The 24115-nt window shown below is 33.3% G+C and overlaps 1 protein-coding gene across 4 annotated transcripts in view; it reads left to right on the plus strand.

Annotated features, from left to right (window-relative positions):
• Nucleotides 1-24115, plus strand: part of DENND1B (DENN domain containing 1B) — a 196729-nt gene that overhangs the window by 141115 nt on the left and 31499 nt on the right. For all 4 annotated transcript variants that reach the window (XM_034437461.3, XM_034437462.3, XM_087890051.1 and 1 more), the window contains 2 exons: nucleotides 10390-10515; nucleotides 17041-17142. In XM_034437461.3, the coding sequence (XP_034293352.1) occupies nucleotides 10390-10515; nucleotides 17041-17142 (228 nt within the window). The remainder of the gene's footprint in view (nucleotides 1-10389; nucleotides 10516-17040; nucleotides 17143-24115) is intronic.

Below are 24115 nucleotides of genomic sequence, written 5' to 3' on the forward strand. Positions count from 1 at the left end.
AATGTATAAGCTCTTTAATAGCCCTCATTCTGAGCAACAGGCTTTCAGCATTCCAAATATATCTACCATCTTCAATTATCTTTGCCATAAGATATATCTTAATTAATAACATAAATAATGCTGGCTAATTCTGCAATATTAGGAGGTATGATGATTTCCATTTTAGACAAATATTATTAGGTAATTTTGATTATTGATGCTATTTCTTTCTAAGGAGCAAGGCAGAGTCCATAAATGAACTCCTTCTCCTTTTGAAAGAATGTGATCCCGTGAAGAACTGTCAGTCCAAACATCCCTTGGATATAAACCCATGTTTTCATAATAGTGCTTTCCTTTGGTTATCATATCTATATTTCCCAAAAATCTTTCAAGTTTGGTATCCCATTGTAAACACAATTACTTGTTTCTAGATAATAGATGTTGAAATATCCAAGGTCAAAAGACCTGGTTGTTTTCTATTTAATAAGCAAGCTGTGTACAGAGCCTTAAAATACACATTTAAACAGGGGTAAAGGGGTGGGGATTTATTTGGAAGTTTCCTGTCATTATTTCTTGCCAGTGCTGTCTGACAGTCACTATTTAAGTATCATTGCTCTCTTATTATAGTTATATATTAGAAAAGCATCTTTAAAGTTATTTAGTGCATTATAAGGGTAATATCTAAATTATTTAATTTAAGATTAAATTTGCTAGTTGAGTTGTACTGATATTCCAAACAAATTTGTGTTGTCATAGAAAAGAGAAAGGTTTTTAATTGATTGTAATTAGCAATCATACTTCTGTAAGATTTAATTATCTGAGGAAATGAAGTTAGATTTGTTATAGCTGCTAAATATATTAATACTATGCTATATATATAATATTTCTGTGCTAGCAACTTCTCCACTTGTTCCCATGTTTCAGTTTTCAGTTTCTTTTCTACCTCCCTTTTCCCTGCTTGATGTTTGATTAGTTTTCTCTTTCATATAAATAATACAATTTATTTAGTGTGCTATATTTTCAGTCTTCTGTTGCTAATCTATATTATTTTTTTTCAAAGTTGTATAATGCAATTAGAAATAGTATAAATTATCAAAAGCTTACTCTTGAAGTGGTAATAGTTCCAATATATGTATCCTTTATATTTTCTGAAAAATATTTGTGGCCTCTATTATTTCTCCTCTTTCTTTTTACAAAATACATAAACTTGTACAATAGAAGCAATCATGTTTAATACTCATATTAAATTTATCTTATTTCATGTATTTAAATACCTACATGTTACCTTCCAGAGCATAGGAATTTAAACATTATATTTTTCAAAATTTAAGTAATACATTCCAGAAACCAAATTTAAAAAGCAGCTTTGTTGGTACTGCAATCGGTTTCAAATCTTCACTGCCAGACATGCATCATCAAGATTCTATGCCAGTAACTGTTTTTTTTTAACTCTCATTGTTTATCTTGTGCCATCAATAATAGCATCTAGCTACCCTGCCTTCTATCAATTTCTTTTGCAGTTGTTTTCATTTTTTCCAAACATCAAAGTCTTCTCCAATGATTCTGTCCTTGGCATTTTGTTTTTCATTATTAGTGTTTCCAGTGAGCAATCTGCTTCACTTTACCTGATATCTATTTTTCTTGTAGTTCAAGTTATTTTCAGAAGTTTTTTTAACCACACCATATTTCATAGGCATTATTTTTTCTTCATTCTACTTTGCAATGATTCAGTTTTATCAGGCATATATTACAGCTTAGAAAATCATGTACTCAACATTGTATTTAATGTGGTGCCTCTGCACTTCAATATTTTGTCATAATCCTTCCCTCAAGTAGCAGATAATCTTTATTTAATTACCACAATTGTGATCCTACTAAATATTTAAGGCCAGGAAAATACAGTTTCTTAATATTTCAGTATCTGCACGGTTTACCTGCTTTGGGGTGCTTTGCTATTAACATAATCTTAGATTGTTGGATGTTGTTATAGTTTAAAAAAACTTTTAACCATCTGGTATTTCTAGTTTAACTTATTTTTATTAATTATTTCTCCCAGGGATTTTAATTTCAATTTCTATTTCTTCTATTCCAGCATTTCCTAGATATGTCCTGCATGTAAATTAAACATTTGGTGGCAGTATATAACTTCTACACTTTCTTTTCTAAGTTTTTAACATAATTAAGGTGCTTCATATTAAAAACTCTGTTGATTCCTGGGCATCATGCATATTTTTTAATAGATAGTACTTTAAAGACTATTGACAATTTATTGTGGTTTGGACATCAAAAGCCAAATTAAAAGTAAACATCAGTTTAGTGTTCCTGTGCTAACATCCATTATACATTAGCAATATGGCCTTGATTGCCTTTGCCTTTGCCTGAATTCAGCTTGTACCGCTGACAATTCTTATTTCACATATTGTTGAAACTTGATTGCAAAACCTAGACTATTTTCATGTTAGATGTGAGATAAGTGCAGCTGTTCTGTTGTGTATTCCTGTGTACTACTCTTTGTGATAGTAGGACACGGGTGTCAAACTCGATTGTGTCACGTGACGTATTGCAATGTTTTTTGCCTTTGCGGAGCCAGGGTGGGCATGGCCTGTGCATGACGCATCTGGCCCACGGGCCGCCAGTTTGACACACCTGTATTAGAATATAAATTGGTTGTTTCCAATTCTTGGGCATTGTTACAACTTTTTAATATTAATTTATGAACTTCTAGTAAAAGTTTAATGTCATCTTCTTATAAGTTTTTAAACAGAACTCTGACAGCTTAACTTCAGCATTTTGTTGTTGCAGTACTTTCTAGGACCATTTCACTGTCTAGCACAGCGGTCCCCAACCTTTGTGGCTTGGTGGCCCGACTGGGGGTGGGAGAGGGGATCTGGGTTGCATGAGCATTGGGCCAGCATGCCCGCACATACACAGCTCAACTTGCGCAAGTCTGTGTGCTGGCCCATCACTCACATGAGTTGAGTTGCACTGACATGACACTCATGCAGCCAGATTGCAAATAGGCTGCGACTTGGTAGTGGACTGCAGCCCAGAGTTTGGGGACCCCTGGTCTACAATATCTAGTTTAGTTTATCTTCATATGTATAATTGATTTTAGGATTTTTGGGAGGTACAATTCTTCTGCGCAGTCATCCCACCTGTCTTTATTTGTATGTTTCTCAGTTGACCTTTGTCTTTTTGTGCCCATTTTTTTCATAAAAGTTAATTTTGTTTAATAAATGTTCGGCTCTTTCTATTTAGTTGTTATCCTCATTATGTTTTTCTTTATAAATCAGGCTTATATATAATAACATTAGGTATAAAACAGAATCCAGATTACATCATAGATACTACATCTGAAAGAGAGTTTAAGTTAAGGTATGAGGCTACCACTGATGGAAGACACTGCATTCCTGCAAGCATGGATTCTATGATGCCAGTTATATGATTCAGATAACTAGGTCCTGAATAACTTTATGATACATACTATCACTTAAAATGGAGGCTATATATGAACAGACACTGAATGGAATATAGTGTTATATGCTTCAATATATTGGCACCACAAGCATTTTAGCAGATGAATTTTCCAAACAAAATTTCCATTAATAACTATTTTCCAAATTAGGAATATCTAGGGCGGCCTTTGTGCAACTTTTTTCCTCTGGAGGTCTCAAGAAACCCCCTGTAAAAAAATTGCAAAAAATACAAAAACTTTACAACAATTTTCATTTCTAACGTACACAGTCCACATTTTACTTTTATAATACCAGATGAACAATAAATTGGCAGCTGAGTTGTGGCATTTAAAAATTTCCACTGAGCGGTTGAGCATTACACAGTTCATGTACATAGTTCAAAAAATGAAGATTTTTTTAAAAATCATGATCTCTTGCAGAACTGCTAGCGACTCATGGTATCCTGGGGTTCAAGTGTTGAGAAGGACTGGCGCTTCTCAATAATAGCAGAACTCTTGGTAATGGCAAATTAAAAAAGTTGAAGCCAACATGATTATCCTAATTTCATTCTTCACATCTTAATTGTATCCTTAAACAGAGCAACTGAATAACACAGCGTCAAAAAATACTGTCCTGAAAGCAGAATTTTTAAAAACTTGAAATGAGGTTACAATGTTCTAAATTGCTGGTAGATAGAAGAAAGTGTATCTTCAATCTTTTGAAAAAAGAAGATTGTTGGTTTCAGACATCAATTATCTATTAAATATTATTTAATGTTTCATTCACAGTGCCTAGAAGTCTAAAAGTATATTCTCATAGAATATTACATATAATGCCTTGTGATATTTTTATTATAATTAACTTTCAAACAGACTTATAATTTACATCTCATCATAAAAAGATAATTAGAGTAAAAGCTAATGAGGATGAAATTCTCATTAAATTCAGGTCAGTCTAATTCATAAAATCTTTTAAAAAGGAAAAACCGATGTAAGTAAACTTTTTTTGACAAACCCTTTCTGTAGAGAGAATTTATTAAATAGAAAAGCAACTTCTGGAATTAATAATGCATGTGTCATAGTGATCCTCAAAAGACTCTTTGCAGAAAACCTCAAATTACCTAGTAGTTTGGGAAGGGAAGCATAGGAAGAAATGTTCTTCAGCTATCCAGGTTGCACTACAAAATAGATTTTAGAATAGAAAAGCAAAAAAACAAAAGTGATATTTTTAACTGAAATTAAATGATAATTAGTACAATTCATTCAGAACTAGAGTAGTGGATCCTTCAAACACTTCAGAACATCATTTCTATATTCTAGAACTTTGATCATTTTTGAATGTATTTCAGAGTTATACTCCTGCTGGATAAGCTGCAATTCTGCCCCAGTGAACAGGTTGTTGAGATTCTAATATGGTTTCCAAAGATGACACTTGTACTGTTAAGTAAGTGGAAGTGTATTCATTTCAAACAAGTAGCTCATACCGTGTTTCCCTGAAAATAAGACCCTGTCTTATATTTTTTTGAACCCTGAAATAAATGCTTGGCCTTATTGCCATGCGCTCAAAAGTCCAATTGGGCTTATTATCAGGGGATGTCTTATTTTGGGGGAAACGGTAGTTTAGAATGAAATATACTAATCAGTAGTCACCAAAAGGAAGAGGAGAGACAGGCAATAGAATATATTGGTATTGTTAAAAGAAAAGAGAAAAAGTGTACCATTTCTCAAAATGTTCTCTGAATTATTTAATAAACTTGAATTATTTAAATTGCTCCAAAAATTTATATACCTATGTATATTAATTATAATTAATTAATTAATTAATTAATTTTCATGTGTCTAACACCTCATTTAAAAAGGATGTGTTTGGTAAGATGATTACAGGTAATCCTCGACTTAAAACCACAATTGAGCCCAACATTTCTGTTGCTAGCAAGGCAGTCATGTCCCATTTTATGACCTTTTCCACCACATTTAAGCAAATCCTTGCAGTTCTTAAGGGAATCATGTGGTCATTAAGCAAATCTGCTTCACCCATTGTCAGAAGTCAGCTGGGAAATGGTGATCACATGACCTCAGGGCAGTGCAACTGTTATAAATACATGCCACTCAACAAACACCTGAATTTTGATCACATGACCACGAAAACACTGCAAAGGTCGTAAATGTGAGAACTGCTCATAAGTCATTTTTTTTCCCACTGCCATTGTGTTATGGAATGAAAGACTGAAAAACATTCCTGGGTCAGCCAGATACAGTTTATTGCGCAGGTTCAGAGCCAGATTTGTACCTGAAATTCTGAACCCCGGAAAGCTCTGATACAACTGCTTATATATGTTTCCAAGACAAAGGGTTTGGTGAGCTCATGCATTTTTCCATATATGGTTAACATACACTTGTTATATGATAATTGACACTTCCTAATTACTAAACCACTATTTTCTAGTTTATAAGATTATCTTTAGCTAGACAACTTTCCTTAGTTCTGTAATTACTAATACGGGAGATTTATTGCTGTCCTTAGGTAATAAGTAACTCTTTGTAACATACATGTCCTTGTGTCTTTGACAGTGAGGCCCCTCAGATGTTTTCCATATGGCTGTCCTTCCGTGACAGCTAGGCCTCATCATAAGATATATTACCAATAATGGGATTTAGCTGATTTTTAATGTAATCTCCAAACAAGCACATTTCTCCCTTATAATAATGTGAATAGAGAGGGTCCTTTAGTGTTCATGTAACTGACCCTGTATGATTCCTACTTTATTCACATTAATTGTAACTTTGAACAATCACTGAATGAATGATTGTAAGTAGAGGACTACCTACCGTATTTTTCGGAGTATAAAAGGGGGTGAAAATTTAGGTGTGTCTTATACACCGAATGTAGCCCTGCCCACCCACTGGCCCCCACCCTTTGGCCTCTGCCTCGCAGCAGTTACCTCCTTGCAAGCAAACAACAAGAAAAAACAGCCCCTTTCAGCTTCAGCATAGGTTAATTAGCACAAGTTGATTAGATCGGCCTCCCGACTCTCAGCTGATTTGCTCTCAGCTGTTTTGCGCAGGGCTCTGCTGCTAGCTGCAAAGTGCTGGAGCAGATTTTTTTTTCTCTAGCTGTGCTGAAAAAACAAAACTGAAAGTAAAGCAGGCTCTTTGATGCAACGTGACAAAATGAGGCAGGGAGAGATTGCGCACCAAAAAAGGTAGGTGCAAACAATGGGAAATTTAGGGCAAAAGAGAAGAGTTCAGGATTTTAAAACACAAAAGAAAAAAAGCTCTATTTAACTAGGGAATTGTAATAATTGAGATACTATTAATTGCATATTGTGTTGAAAGCAGAAATGGTTAAATTGTGGTTTGGAGGAATATATGGGGGAAATTATTTGGTTTATTATTATTGGTAAATCTAATTAATTGATTTGTAAGAAATTGGATTGCATGGAAATAATTGGAATATTCATGTTCATATTGATTAATATACAAAAAAGATAGTTATATTACTAATTGATTTATATTAAAATGTTGAATTTGTATTAAACAATTGTAATATTAAATAATTAACCAATTTGAGGATGGATATAAAAATAGATGACAATGGGAAGGAGTGTAATATAGAATAAAAGGGAAAAATTGAATTTGATTAAGATTAGAGATGAGAATGAAGGGTAATATTGGTTTTTTTAAAAAAATAGATGAGGAATAAATATGGCAAAAATGAAATATAGAAATTGTAAATTTAATTGAAATGACTAAACACTGTTTAAATTTGTGAACCAGCCAAATACTCTGTTCAAAGAAAATACATTGTATGTTAGTATGTGTGTTTGTCTAAAAAAAAAAAACTTTAAAAAAAAACAACAACAACCAAAAAAGGTAGGTGCGTTTTATACTCCGGTGCGTCTTATACTCCGAAAAATACGGTATATATGAACCACATATTATTTAACATGAGTTCTTTAAAATGCACCCATAAATATTCATCCTGTTATACATATCAATGTACATTCTTTTATTATATCAGAATGATCACTCTATTAATTTTCTGAAAATCCAAACACTTTTCTTTCATTAAACATTAGTATTTAACAGGTCTAGCCACTGAAAGTCCCTTTTCTACACATAGTGTGGACTCTATTGTAGGCTCTATTGTGACAGCAGATCCTCCTTGTACTCATTTAAATATTTACAGGCAAGCAGCATGCATCTTGCTATAAAGCTGTGACCATGGTTGATCTAATGAACAGAAAAAGTTGGTCATGAAGTACCATTGTAATGCTCTCTACTTTGTGTTTTAACTATAACTTTCTGCCCTCCTTTTAAAAAGAAGTGTACCTGAAAATACATGGGGTACATACAAGTATTGAATAGCAGCATTCTTTCTTATATTGGGGGACTGAAGATCAATTTCAGTGTTCCGTTCTGTTTATAGTTAGTAAATTAGTTACAGATTTAGTGCTTTAACTTTTCACTATGTCAGATTTGACAAGGTCCAATATTGTATTTATGTGTGTGTGTACACACTCATATATATTCCCTTTTAATTATCCAGGGCAGTACCTCCTAGTTCTCTCACTGATTCCAAAAGTTGGTGTCTCTGGCCTCTGCATTTTTTCTAGTTTACCAGCATCACTTTGTAAGAATAGTGTACGTTTTCCTTATGCCGCAAGACAAAGAGCAACAAGAACCCAATACAATTGATGCAATCTTAGCGTTAGTATGTGCAATATATTTTCAATAGCAGCAAAACTGTCTTCTTAGGTTTAAACGAATTGAAATGTTTTTCACACCTCCGCTATGCATTAATCATCCTTGAGGTTAATTTAAAACATTGTTAATCTGAGGGGGAAAATATAGCAGATAACAGGATAGTGTTCATTTGTACCATGATCCGTTTTTTTATTGGAGGGAAGACCTGTTGAATTCAGTGAAGCTTATGCCTTAAAAATGCTTAAGATTATTTCTTTTGCTTTTACATTGTTCAAATAATTACCTTATAGAAACAGTTAACTGATTTTCTAAAATTTACACAGGTTCCCTCTCCAATATGTACAGTTGCTGTTGCTTTGATACCTTGCTTCCTCCTTTAAAAGACTGTATATGGTACATAATTGTGTGTGTGTGTGTGTGTGTGCATTTATTTATTTATTTAATATACCAAGTAAATCAATTACTTCACAAACTTCTAATTTAATATTTTTTTTAAAAAAAATGGAGAATTTTTTGGGGGATGGGTATGGTTAAACTTCTATGAATATTGGAATAGGCTCTCCATTGTCTAAATGAATCAGACTCTAAACTTTTATCTGAATCCATGGTGCTTAAATATAAATGGAAAAGATCACAACTATAGGGAGAGGACCTATACTGTAAAGGCCTTTCTGCATAGATTATGAACATAATAACTCAGTAATTCTTTTCCAAAACTATAGTTATAATTAGACCCAATGGAGGTCTCTGTCTTTGATCATATCACAGTAACTGTGACTTTACATTGGAAAATGTCACTACTGTGAAGGTTTATCACCTGTAGAGCTAGTCTTTTCTCTGATGCCATGTTCAGCTCTCATTAGCATTATTCAGAGTTCCATTGTTAATTAGACTGATGCTTCAATTACAATAATCATTGTCAAGAATAATCATGGCTGCTTATCTGAAGAAAAAAGAATATTCACTGTTGCTGATTTTTTTAAAAAACTTGACATTTGTTTTAGTAATGCCTTTTGATTTTCATAGATAAATACAATACTAGCTGAGATGAGGCATTTTGCATAAGCTGCACTCAGTGATATTTGCAACCTGTGAACTTGTCTGCAAAATAAGACTTACTAATTCACTATTAACTCTAATACAATTCTTCCGTAAAAGCAAAAATACTCTGGTTCTGAGAATTATTGGCAGAATACTTTCTTCAGTTGTGGAGCTCTTCTTCAGTTCCCATAGTTTTTATCTAGACACTATTGAGCAAGAACCTCATATGAGTGCCATGTGTATCTGTACAGAACTTATTGCATTATATGCTAACTGGATGAAAAATATATATAAAAGGAATGCACAGTCTTCTGGGGCTCAAGAGCCATATTAAGTGTAAAAGCATATGAATATTTGCATATTTATTCACACACAAATGTTAGTCTCTCTTCCATTCATACGTCACCTAAAAATTCCAATTCACTGTTTCAACTTTCATTTTATCCATCCTGACTTCCCATTGTGTCCTTCCTTCTTTTCCCAACTTTGTGATAAACCCCTTGAAAAGCAGATTATGTTTTTAAATATACTACGGACACTTATTTATAACATACATTCTTGGGTATACTATCTTAACTTAGGCTATATAACATTAGTTCTGACTCTGAACTTCTTCAGAGATAGATACAACTCGTAAGCTGCAGTATGGTGATTTTATAAAAGCATTGTCATTACCATTTAGTTGAACCATTTCTAGCTCATGATAAAGTACAGCATTAGTGAAATCTCTTCTGGCAAGAGAAAAAACACATGGTTCTGAGTTTGGTAGCACAGAATAAATGGGGTTACACTAAGAGATAAGCTAAATTTAAAAACTAAAAGATTTTGTAACTCAACTGAAAGATATATATTCATCGTTATCTGAGACACCCAAGCACATAGTATGATGGTGATGGTGGCAAGAAATCTACAGAAAAAGAATCTCACAATACTTACTGTAAAATAATTAAAGCTTATTTATGTCAAGAGGCCTTGGGAAAAAAAGAGAGCATAAACCAATTTGCATTAGCACTTACCAGCATCCCCTGCTTTCATTTCAATTAACAGATCAGTAGGTGTACTTTGCAGTTAAAAAGATAAGCTATCAAGAAAGAGCATGATTTTTTTGGCTGACCTGCAGACACCAGAGCTTGCCTGCTGATTAGGTTTGTACCTCCCTTTACCAATTTCTGAAGTGTTAAATTAACTATTCTTCTCTGTCAACACAGGTCTCGGCCTTGAAAAATCAACTGAAGAAGCAGTCCACAGCTACTGGTGATGGAGTAGCCAGGGCGTTCCTCAGAGCTCAGGTGGCCTTGTTTGGTTCCTACAGAGATGCACTAAGATACAAACCTGTAAGCTATCGTTTATCATTCAGGGATCTATTTTCTAATTCTAAAGAATGTTTGCACATTTGAATTTTATCTATCTCACTGCAGTTAGAAAACACCCGTGTTGAGCCATGTTATTTTTGGAAAGCATTATACAGTAATCAGATGAAGAAGAAAATTATTATTTAATTTTTATTATATACCTTTATTATTTTTATAAATGACTTAAGTAAATGACTCGGGCGTATTAGCTACGTTTGCCAATGTGAGTCATTTATAAATAGTCCTCCTCCTATTTTCCATACAATAATTCTGTGTGAGAGTCAGTGTCACCCGGCAGGCTTTCATGCCTAAAGCCACTCATGGTTTCCCAGTTTCTAGTTTGGTGTCTTAATCCCTAAACTAAACTGGCTCTAAAAATGCTTAATTTCCTCTTCATTTGTTTCACTTCTAATGTCAGTGGATAAATCACTTGAAGAGTGGAGAATACAATGTCAGATTTTGATTTTCAGATTGCAGCAATGAAGTTCATGTAGTCCGAATTATGTCAGTAAATAAGCCAGTATTATTCCTAACATATATAATTTATTTATTTAGCTCCCAGTTGTTGGTTATTTTATTTATTTTTTATTTTTATTTTATTCACACAACAACTGTTTTAGTTTTTTTAATTAACTGCATAAATAGTCTATATTTACATGCATGATACGAATATGAAACATTCTTTAAAATTATACATAAATACAGCAATTAAAAGCTCTTTTAGTTCAGTAAATATAAGCTGTCCTGAAATTTATATCTTTACCACTGAATGATCTTCATTTACCATACTATCTTTCAGTAAAATGGTGCTTTTTAAGTTGAATCTCTGATGACATTGTTACTTCATAATTTAACACAGGACAAAAATTACACTAAAATAAAATGGTGAAATAGAATCATTAAAATAAGGATGCAAAAGCAGGGACAGCATGAAATGTGAATGGCAAAAATTAAACAATTTTTTATTTATTTTAAATAATAAAATAGAATTTTTAAATTGTCCCACAGTGAATTATCTCATGACAAGTTGGCCATGGTTAGTTGACTGTGGTGAGTTGGCCGCAGTGAGTTGGCTGTGGCAAGTTGTATTTTAAATGTATAAGATTGTATTTTAAAAGTATGTTAATTATGTATATTACAAATATATTTCCAATGTATGTAGCCTTTTACCCACCTTACAAAACATACAGCCTTTTAGAGCTTGGTTGTTAAAGTTTCTAAATGGCCCCTTAAGATTTCCTTAACCCAGTTTCTCTTAATCTAAAGATTTAGATTATCCCTTCTTGCATCATATCCTTGGACATTAATACTATAGGACATTAAATAACTGAAACAGAAGATGGTACTCTTTTTGGCTTTGAAATTTCTCCAATTTTTCAAACTATAATTGCCAAGCCTTAGTATTATTTAAACAAAACTCTTGTTATTTTTTTTTTCAAGTTAAGTGGTGGGTGGTTTTCACCCTTGCAGAGGTTCCAGTATCTTTTGTATGGCTTTATCTTTTTCTTGGCTAGGTTTCTGAAATGCTGCCAGATTTTTTAAAGTGAAGTATAAATCAAGTTAGTTGTTTATGTTCTTTATAATCTTTTAATGATATGGTTTTTGAGAAAGGTGATTTGTTTAGTGTATTACAGTATTTTTCTTCTTCCTGCTTTATCATGAAGAATTACACATTTATCGCACATAATTTTTCCCTTCCCAAAATATTTCACATAAGCAACTGGATTTTAACTGCTCTTGTTTTCTTGATAAGTTTTGTACATAATAAATGTGGGCATATTTTTGCCATCATTTTTCGTCCACTAACTTTAACCTAAAAATGAGGACTGTCATGAATAGGATTAGAATAACTCATTAAAGCAGAGACTTTAAAAATGGGAAGTGTGATATATATTCTCCAACTATTTTGCCTTACTGGAAGATTCTCAGACAACACCTCTTTTCCTTCCCCACCTTCTGTGACTGGCAGAAAATCTTCCTAGTCAGATACTCTCACTATCCTGGGAATATATTTCTGTTAAAAGTTATCCTTGTGGCAAAGGAACAAGTGAAAATGTTTTGCTACAATGTCCATTTTATAAAGATTCATAGTATGTTTTACAATTTAAGTAAATTGCTAGGGCATTCAAATCCATTCTAAATGCAGCTATTATAAGTTTACTAATATGACTCAGTTTCTTTGAATATTGGCAAATTCTGTTTTACTGTTTGTAAAATTTAATGTAATTATGGTTTTTTTAAAATTCATTTTATTTTGTGTATTTTAAACTTTTGCTTTTAATGGAACTCTGGCCAGTGAGCACAAAGTTTGTAGTGTACATGTGACTGTAAAATGGCCCTTAAATATCTTATTGAATTTCACCTAAATTCAACCTTTGTAAAATGCCCTTAAAGAATACCAGTTGTAACAATTTGACTTGTGGTATGTTAGTCAAAGACCAAAATTCATAAGTAAGCTAATTCATAAAGCAATTATTATAAACCATGTTCTAATTGTGAATGAAAGGAATCATAATACATACTGTTATCTTTTTAAAGCAAAGATATCTACTGAGCCAGCTTTGCGTTTGCTTTTAGTATAATTATAGGATTTAACTTATTTTATGCTCATGATAATGATTTATTCTGAGCTCGTGTGTCAAAAGTTATTTACAATTATATTAAGCAGCTAGTTTAAAATGTGGATGGAGCTTAAAAAGAATGTGGCCTGCTGTGCCTGCTAGCCCATGAAAAGGAGATGGGGATGTACAGAGTTCTGTAATAACTGTTATCAAGCAGACAAATATATTGTCTGGCCAAAAAGGAAAAAAAATCAGTCTGATATTAAAAATATTAGCAGTCAGCTCCTCAGTGCAGAGTCCCTAATAGACCTTGATCAAAAATATACTTTGAGAGTATGTTGGAAATATTGGTGGATTAATTGGTGGAAATATTCTTGGATTAAGGAAGAAGACAAGTTGCTGTTTAACAGTTTTTTTGTTTTTTTTTAAATTTTGATTTATATGCCGCCCTTCTCCGGAGACTCAGGGTGGCTTACAATGCGTTAAGCAATAGCCTTCATACTTTTGTATATTTATACAAAGTCAGCTTATCGCCCCCACAAACTGGGTCCTCATTTAACCTACCTTAGAAAGGATGGAAGGCTGAGTCAACCTTGAGCCTGGTAAGATTCGAACCTGCAGTAATTGCAGGCAGCTGTGTTAATAACAGGGTGCTTTAAACCACTGTTTATGGGGATAAATGGGGATAAAATAAACTGTGCCTTCAAGAGCTCTGCAACTTCCATTCTCATGTACAGTAATGGCCAAAATTGTGGAAACCTTTTGGGAAAAGTTTATTTTCTAAAACTAGCTAATACCGGTAACACCACTTTTTTTGGGAGTAGTACCATAAAATTATATATCAATGGAAAGAAAATTTAATCAAGAATGTAATGCAATTACTTTTATGAAGGATTCGCTATTAGAATAGCAGTTACAGTATAAAGAAGAAAAGTGAAACACGTAGGAAAAACAAGATATACAAAAATTAGCACCATGTCAGTTAATACTTAGTTGGGTAACCTTTAGCATGAATTACAGCCTTACAACGTCTTCCCATGGAATGAACCAAGTCTTTTAGTTCTATAGCTGTTATAATGTGAAACCAAGATTGAATGATTGCTTCTATTAACTGGGTTTTATTGCTGAGTCGCTTCTGACTAACAAGTTTCTTTAGTCGGCTCCATAGATTTTCAATTGGGTTAAGGTCTGGGCTATTCCCAGGCCATTCCAGCAGTAGAATATAATTATCTTGAAACTCCAAAAAAAAAAAAAAAAAAAAAAAAGTGGTGTTTTTAGCCATCAAACCTCAAAAATATACTTTCCCCAAACGGTTTCCACAATTTTGGCCACTATTGTAATTTCAAATGACTTTTAGTTCTATATTTGAAACATTAGACATGTTAGAGGAAAACGAATGAACTCTTTGAAAAGGGAAACTTTAAATCTTTGAATTGGCTTGATGTGATTACATTGAAAACTAATAGAGTGGTGATTTCCTGTTGGTCATTTTTCTAAAAAAGATTATTAACATAAAAAAGGCAGTTACAGGAGATGATTATGAAATGTGTCAGAAACACCATAATTGGATCTTTTATTTTCCAAAGGAGGTGAATCCCTAAGTGTAGGTGTTATGTAGCAATATCCCAAGATGATATAATGGTTTCAAGACCTGTGCAATTTTGCTGGTTCACATATGCCAAAAGGATCTGCGTGCAAGATGCAGGGAATGAGTTGTGATCTATTGAATTCCTATCTCTAGCAATGTAAGGTATCCAGCAGTCCAATTGTTTCCCCTCTCTCTTGTATTTACTTGCATTTCTGATCCCAAAAGCTGCATATCAAATCATAATGATTTGTTATCAGTAATCCAAATAGACCATAAAAGGTCAACTTGATTATGAAATAGTTAATCCTAATCAGATTTCTGATCCTTAGCAAGCTTTGTACAGACACTCCTAGAAGAATCCTCTTTTAGGTATTTGCATCTTAGCAGTAGGATCAAGAATTAAGAAAATGTCCATCAAGGAGTAGGAAGGACACAGTGTGGAAGACCCTTACAGTAGTATTTTTTCTTTTTCTGTATTGTAGTACCAAAAAATTGTAGACCAAAATGTAAACTAAAAGTCAATGTATATAACAAGTCCAATATGTTTGGGGAAAGTGCATTGAGAAATGATTTGATGGTTATAGTATGACAAACTGCCATTATATTAGTAGTATGTAAATGTTTGTTTGTACATAATCTTGGCTTTTTTCTTGAAGATGTCTATGGGGACACAATAAAGGGAACAGTAATCTTTAAAGATAGGACTTTATGCAAGTGCCTAATATGTAACATCTTTGAATTACTTTTAAGTATTTAAATTACAACTGGTTTTAGTTTCCATGACTCATCTCAAACAGACCTCCACATAGAGTCAGTGAATTACTTCAGTTTCTGGGAAATTGAAGTAATATAGTTCCCAATGATGGTTAATTAATGGGATTTAGAGGAAGTACTAGGTATGCACTAGTAACTAGCCTGTTTCAAAGTAGTTCAAACAAGCTTCTGTTAAAATAGCCCTTTTCATTTCTTAAAATTATTCATGTTATCTGTTAATTTTCTATCCAATCTACCAGAGCCTGAGGTAGTTCTTACTTTATTTTTGAAGTTTCGGGGGTTGTGTAAACATTATAGGCATAAAATACTCCTGTCTTTCATTTCATTTTCAGAAAAATTCATTCAATTCTTTTCATAAAGAATTCTAGCAAATCGTTTGTACTGTAGCAATATACATCAGATATTAACAGTCCATAATTAATACAGATTTACTGTAGAAGGTGATCGATACATAAAACCCTAAATTATCTTTGACTTTTAATAGTTTGGAATTAAAGACTCAGTTTTTAATTCTAAGAGAATTGTCCAATGCAAATTTTCTCATGCTAGTCTTATTGAACTGAATTGGTGAACTTGTTTCTGGTTGACTGGTACAAAAGTATTCTGATTGTTTTTATTCAAATTATTATAGCAGTGGTAGTAGTCTTGAGGGAGGAGTTCAAATATATAATTTTACATTTGTGGTGTTAGAAAATCACTTTGAACAACCCTTTAAGCTTTGCTTCTATTATATTGCGGTATGATTCTTTCTGGCATGTGAGCACCCAACTTAAATATTTTTAACTCTATTTTTAACCCATGAATAATACACAGTTTTGTTTAGCTTTATGACTTAAAAATAAATAAACCTTAACTGGATTCTTTTGAAAGAAAGTATCTACTATAGTACTATTTATATAAACTATTTGGGGAATATTCAACATTTCTGAATAATTAAATTATCTAAATGTGAATGTATCCAGCAGAGAATTAAACAGACATGAGGATTTTATGGAAAATCCTTAGCTAATTTGCATAATCAAAATTCGAATAATCCATTCTGGATTATTGGGCACACTATATTTTATTACAGAATCACAAGGAAAAAAAGGCTTAGTAGAGACCCACTGGGTCACATAGGGCAACTTGTGGCTGTGAAAATGTGCTTTTATTTTTTTTAGTTTTTCAGTATTTCTGATATATTCCCCAAACCATAAAACAAGATCCTTCACTTGCAGAAAAGATGAATTTTTAATTGAAGTAATGGATTTTTTTTAAATAATTAAAATGGATGTTAATTATTTCTAACCTTTTTCGTGTCCATGATTATCTATTGATTGACTGTTTTTTTTCTGAGCATAATGATTTTAAAAACGCTTTATAAAATAATTCATTTTGGGCATTTGATTTTCCTTACATTTAAAACACAATAGTATTCTGTCTATCATAGGGATTTTTTTGTAGCATGAAAAATAAGTTAAATTTACCAGGTATAAAAGTATTGATTGTGAGTACTGCTATATGCAAAATAATTGGTGTACTGCAAAGAAATGTTAAATGGAATTGTTTACAAAAATGGATATTTCTTATCTTTTTCAAATTTAGGGAGAGCCTATCATTTTTTGTGAGGAAAGCTTTATCAAGCATCGTTCCAGTTCTACTAAACATTTTCTGGAAACTGCAGTGAATCTCCAACTTTTTAAACAGGTATTTCTAAGATTTTTGACCTAATACCATTCTAATGCATGTAGCATATGCATATTCAGGGACAGAGAAATGGATACAACATTATCAATATTCAGTTTCTGAATTTTGAAGTAGTGAAGGATTTTTATGATCTGAGGAGAAACCAGAATATAGCCAGGATAAATTATTGTACGTTTCTATTATAATCCCAAAAGATTCTTTCTAGTGACAACTCTTCGAGGTAATAAGAAATAAAGCTGCTTCAATTAAAAGGTCTTGGGTTTCTTCCAATATATTTAACTGTATTTCTATTTGGAATCATCCCTACTCCTCTCCTGTGAGCATCCAAAATCTGTGTTGGCAGATTTTCTAATCCTCTAGAACAAATCTGGCAGGTATGTGGGAAATTATTAATAAATTATTCTGATACATGTAAATTTTAACCAATCATAATTTTAACCTCTTATTCAATGAATAGCTGTTTTTATATAAAAATGTTTTGGATAAATATGTGCATTTAATCCTGATTAACACTAATAAAAATGAGCAGAAGTTGTCCAATTTTCAAATGTCTGCTACATTGGTGGGTTGCTACCAGTTCGCCTCGGATCGGGCAAACTGGTAGCGGTGGCGGCGGCAGGAGGCTCCACCCACCCACATGCTTCTGCGTATGCAGAAATGAGTGAACCAGTAGCGATGGGTTTTGAAACCCGCCCCTGGTCTGCTAGCTTCCAAATTGTCTCTTAAACGGCTTCCTTCAGAACTAGGAAATTTGCTGTGTGAGGTGAGTATGTTGCAAACATATGTGGAGAACAGAAGTAGGAGTCTACTCCCAGATCCTTCATGCTCATACTTGTAATCATGGATAATATAATAATTTTGGCATTATTTAAGAGGCTTTCTTATGGATGAACACAGTGCTGTCAGGGTAATACAATAAATAAAGAAAAGAAAAGAAAACAATATTTTATCTCATAGAGTTGACTTTGACTTTCTTTAAAATGGAAAATCAATTTAGTAGGACCATACCATTCAGGCATAGTTCCAGTTGGTTTTTTTCAGATGTTACAGCTAAATCTTAGTTTGACATTAATTGCCCAGAGGGATGTGTCTTTTAAATTATGCATGTTCCCATTGCACAGAGGGGAAAGTTAGAAGCTTTTTAATACTCTGATGTATCATATTGAGGGGAATTTCTGTTTGTTCAGACAATCCAGAATCAGGTCATATCTTATGATCATGGGTGATTTCCAAACATTTTTTTAAAACTAACCTATATAGTTCAGATGTTACGAGGAACCTCTGTTCTTTAGAAGTGGATGCTTTCTTATCTCTTGTTGTTGTTACAGAGGAGAGGAAAGGGTGAAAGTGCAGTATTTCAGAACTGTTTTGTCTGATGAATCTCAAAAGCTAGAACTCAAATTGTGTATCTGGAACTGAGAGAAAAAATCTTAGTTTTGAACTGTCTTCATATAAAAAGGGTTTAGAAGGGCTACTTCAATTGTAGGTATTTGCTGCCACATGCCATTGATTGATGCCAGAAGATTAGTTTCTCTGCTGGCCTGTTGGAAACCATTGTTGGATGAAGAGAGAACAACATGATATAAATAGGAACAGTCCTAAAAGCTTATTCTAAGCATTGGATAAGCATTGCAGTCCAAGCTCCAGCACAAAATAGAAAACATTTCCTCTGATTAAAACAGCCAGAACCTTTGGTGGACACACACACACACACACACACACACACACACACACACACCATGTTTAACTAATCTTCTGGCTCTCTTTGAAGATATAGTGCAAAACAGATAAGTGAAATTCACAGGATGCTAGGTAACTTTCATTTTTAAAAAAGTTTTTGTTCTTGGAATTTAATGGTTGGTATAGAGATTTATGGCAGCAGAAGTGAAAAGTGCAATTTCTAATTGGAAAGAATTCCCTATTATTCTGCAATAGGGAAAGAAATATGTTTTGAAACTATTTCATGCCCTTTTAGTATTTTATATAATTCCTCCTCCTTGTCTTCCACTTCCCAGCTGCCTCTGATCCAAGACCTGTTTGTAATTAGACACTTTTCAAGGTTACTTGAGTCATAAGAGATTTGAATTTAAAGTGTTGCTTTAGGTTCAGTGGCAAATACTGTTTTTTAAACAGAAAAGAAGTTCAAAGAGAGAGACAGATGGATGGATGGTATATGTGAAACAGCAGCAGGGCAGACATTTGCATTATTGTAATTCTGAAATACTTGTTTTGGAAAGTGAAATCTTAGTAATCATACAAATAGGAAGCAAAAGCAGTGTGTAAAAAGTATGCTCTACATATTACACCATAGATTTCTAACCTTTCTAACTTACACACAGCATCGGGATGTCCACTTAGACTTGTTAATTGAATATAAAATGCCTCAAATAGAATTGGTTGATAATTGAAACTGAGTATTGCACACAAATACGTATTTCACTAGTTTCAGCCAACTTTGAATGACTCACCATATATATATATATGTAATTTCTCTAAAGCCTTGAATGTATGTACTTCTAATAATAGCTATTTTGGATAAGTACAAAAGTAAGCTGATCAATCTCCTTCACTTAATGCCATTAATAGAGAATATATAATTTAGTAACCTAAGAAAAGGGTTAACTATTTAAACTTTGGGAAATGTGCTTTACTGAAGTTGCTGATGGTGTAATAACGTGTGTATATGGCTGCATACTGCTAAGTCTACGAACAGAAAATGATTTTTTCTGGTAGGAGAGAAAACTGCTTTATCTGATTTGGAATAGAAAACATGATGTGTGTATGAAAAATGGATGAAATCTTTATCCGGTATATACTGTTAAGAGCAGAAGATTGACCAAGTTTTTGCACCTCTGTTCAATTTTTATAAGCCCCTGTGCTATGAATTGTTCAAGATAAAATCACTGAAACCATTCCAGTCTGGTCAAAACTAAAATATAACCTGATTTGACACATAAATTTATTTTATTATTAATAACTCTTTTATTCTTTAGGCAGTGCTCTGAATTGTTAATAGGACATATTTGTGTTTTTTATTCAATACCCAGTAAATACCGGTAGGTATAACACTGAAGCAGAGATATATAAAACCTATGTTACTTAAGGTGAGGAAAAAAATAGGGGGATGGGGCAAGAGTATTGTTCGTTTAGTTTGTCATCCCTCTTGGTGAAATTTGACAAATCCACCAAACACAATTAATGATGCAGCTATTAATTTTTCATGAACTCCAAATTTGTATTAACATTTTGCGTGTATAAGATTAAACTCAAAACAAATATCTCCTTTCAGTTCATGCTTAACACTCTTTTATCTTACGTTCATAAATCATGTGCTTGGTATGAGGGCAAGGAATGATTTCTTAACTCTCCCTAGATAGATAATGCTTTGTGGCTCAAAGAATGTTTTCTGCACAGTGATAGTTAAAGGTGCTTTATCTCATTCTTGCTGTGAAATAATCCAGTGATCCCTTACCGTGGTCTGACCATGAACCAACCCATTTGGAAAAGGGCCAGGTTAAGGCTGAGGGGCGGGTGGAGGGAGAAGAATGTTAGCTAAGAAGAAGACGAAATAATCAGTGATAGCATGTCCTTCGCTGCTACTGCTGAGTCTGCCTTTATCTAGTCCTCTTAAAAATGTATTCATGGAACAGTTTGTTTCATGTCATCAGTCTATCCATTGACAAGCATCAGATTGTCACTGACAGGCCTGTTTGGATAATCTGTGATAGCATATGACAGTCAGCCAAATAATTAATTTTTATTGGCTCCCGTGTACCATTTCAGTTAGCAGCAATTTGGTATTCATGTTGGAAAATGTGCAATCAGTCAAATGATTTCTTTGTTTATCTCATATTTTGGCTACCTAATCTTGGCAAAGAAGTATTTACCTCTTGAAAATATCCTAAAAATGCGTGTACTTTTGGAGAGTTGAGAAATATATATATATATATATATATATATATATTAGCTTTATGAAAATTTAATGTAAATTTAGAGTTTTTACAATACATTGTTATTGCATTGAAAATTATACTGAGATTCTGATTGTCAATAATTTAAACCTGGCAGTTTTAACAAGGTTTAATTATTCTTTTCAGATTATGTATAGCCAGGTTCAGAGATGTTGGTGGATGGAGAATTAGAAACTTGCTTTTTTTTTTTTTTACATCAATTTATTTCTTTTAGCACTACCTGTTTTGGGGTGAGATTTAAATTGGCAAATTATTATAAATGGTTAATAAATGGAGTTCCCATGTAACACCTCTCCTGCGCGAGCTGCACTGGCTCCCGGTGGTCTTCCAAGTGCGCTTTAAGGTTGTGGTTATCACTTTTAAAGTGCTCCATGGCTTAGGACCTGGTTATCTACAGGACCGCCTGCTACCACCAATAGCCTTCCACCGGCCAGTACGCTTCCATAGAGAGGGGCTCCTCCATGTGCCGTTGGCCAAACAATGTCGACTGGCGGCCCCTAGGGGGAGAGCCTTCTCTGTGGGAGCACCTACGATCTGGAACAAGCTCCCCCCGGAGATACGGAGGATCTTGGATCTGCGCACCTTCCGTCGCGCATTTAAGACTTTTTTATTTCATCAAGCTGGCCTGGCCTAAATCTTCTCCTCTTTTTAAATGTAAATGTAAATTTGTTTTTAAATTATGGGGTATTTTAAATTTGTTCAGCCAAATTATTTAATTCGTTTTTATTGTATTTTAAATTTTGTATTTATGTATTTTATCTTGTGGCTGTTCACCGCCCTGAGTCCTTCGGGAGAAGGGCAGTATAGAAATTTAATAAAATAAAAATAAATAAATAAATAAATAAATAAATAAATAAATATTAACTTCTATTGATTGCAACCATTGTTTAAAATTATTAGCAGTAACCATTGGTTTTAATTTTACAATGATGAATAAAAAAATGAAAAAAGAATTTTATTGCGAGAGGAAAGAAATGCACATAGATCTTGTATTTTAGTCCTCTCAGCAAATGGAAGGGATTAAAAATGATCATTTAATAAACATTTTCTTTTTCAGTACATACAATAGGTAGGATTTCATAAACATTTTATAAAAATAAAGCTCTATAAAAAGTCCAATATTTGTATAGTTATTATATAACTTACAATATATATTATAATATCCTATATTATGAGTTAATCTTTATTTTAGAACATAGAATAATAAAGCTTGAAGGACTTCTAGTTGGGCAGGAGATTGTATACCATTCCAGACAAATGGCTGTTCAGGATCTTCTTGAAAACTTCCAATGAGCACCCACAACTTCTGGAGGCAAACTGTTCCACTGATAAATTGGTCTCACTGTCAGGAAATTAGTCCTTAGGTTGGATCTCTCTTTAATGATCTTCCACCCTTTACTTCTTGTCCTGTCCCCCGGTGCTTTAGAGAATAAATTGACCCCCTTTTTTCTGTGACAGTCCCTCAAGCACTGGAAGACTGCTATAATATCACCCCTACTCCTGTTTGTTAGACTAAACATACTTAGTTCCCTTAATCATTCATCATATAGTTTAGCCTCCAGACCCCTTAACACTGAGCTGCGGTGGCGCAGTGGTTAGAGTACACTATTGCAGGCTACTTCTGCTGATCGCTAGCTGCCAGCAGTTTGGCAGATTGAATCTCACCAGGCTCAAGGTTGACTCAGCCTTCCATCCTTTCGAAGTGGGTAGAATGAGGACCCAGATTGTTGGGGGCAAGATGCTGACTCTGTAAACCACTTAGAGAGGGCTGTAAAGCACTGTGAAGTGGTATATAAGTCTTGCTATTACTATGTTCGTTGCTCTTCTCTGCACTCTTTCTAGGGGTTTAACATTTTTTGTATCATGGTGACCAGAATTGGATGCAATATTGTAGGTGTGGTCTTAATATAAAGCATAACTATCACTTAATGTGATATTCTTATTTGAATAGCAATTTATCTGGTCACAATTCTGCTTTCCTGATTAAATACATTAAGATCATTTTATAGAAATTACAGCTAAATGTTATGAAGTTCCTGTGTATGCTTCCCTCAATATCCTTATGTCTCTCTGTCCCATAGAACTTTAATTTTTTAAAAGATTGTTTTAAAACTAAGTTTCACAAAAGAAGAAAAATTATGGGTGACTGTAATCCAGCACCATGTGTAAAAGAAGTTAGTCTTCTGACTAATGAACCTTCAGGAAGTATAGAGGAGATTCAAAAAAAAAATCAATCTCCCCAGTTCCTTCTGTTTTGGGATTGGTTGTGCCCATTGTATTAGCCTTTTATGCTCACAAGGTTCTAAATCTATCAGGTCAAAAAAGCTGCCATCTACTAATATAAATTCTCAGGCAGTGAATTGTACAGAATTTATGAACTGAATTTATACCAGTGTAATTAGAGATTTTCCTTAAAAAGTGTTTGAATGGAAAATTAATTTCAGTAGAATATGGTTGGTACAAATGACAAACATTAACGTCTTTGCTTGTTTTGTACAGTATAAAATGGTATTTGTGCATTTCCTCCACTTTTGCATTCCATACATGTGTGGAATTCTTCTAAATAATAAGGAGATTAAAGTTTTTGCTTTGTAAAAAGCAGCATGTGGGTGAAAGAAGTTAGTTTTTATTTCTTTCCAAGTTATTTTACTCTACTATCCTTTTCATTGATAGTACTTTGTTAACACTTAAGGAAGTTTCAAGCACAATTTGTTGTTATAATTACAGACCCTGCTGTTAAGACAGTTTCTATGAATTGGTATATAAGCATAGTATGAAATCTAGGAGTTATTTAAAGAAAGTAGTTTCCTTTCTAACCAATATTAAGTAGGCTAGAATTGTATGCTCTTTGGAGAAATTCAAACAGTGAATTTAGAATAATTCAGTGGTTTAACAGAAAAATAGAGATTTTAGACATTGATTTCAAGCTGATAAATCCCCCCCCCAAACTTATTTTCACAATTTAAAAAAACTTATTTTGAAATAAGCACTTGGTCTTATTG

Source organism: Pantherophis guttatus, chromosome 3 (assembly GCF_059756535.1).
Source record: "Pantherophis guttatus breed Tessera chromosome 3, ASM5975653v1, whole genome shotgun sequence".
In the NCBI taxonomy this organism is placed as follows: Eukaryota; Metazoa; Chordata; class Lepidosauria; order Squamata; family Colubridae; genus Pantherophis; species Pantherophis guttatus.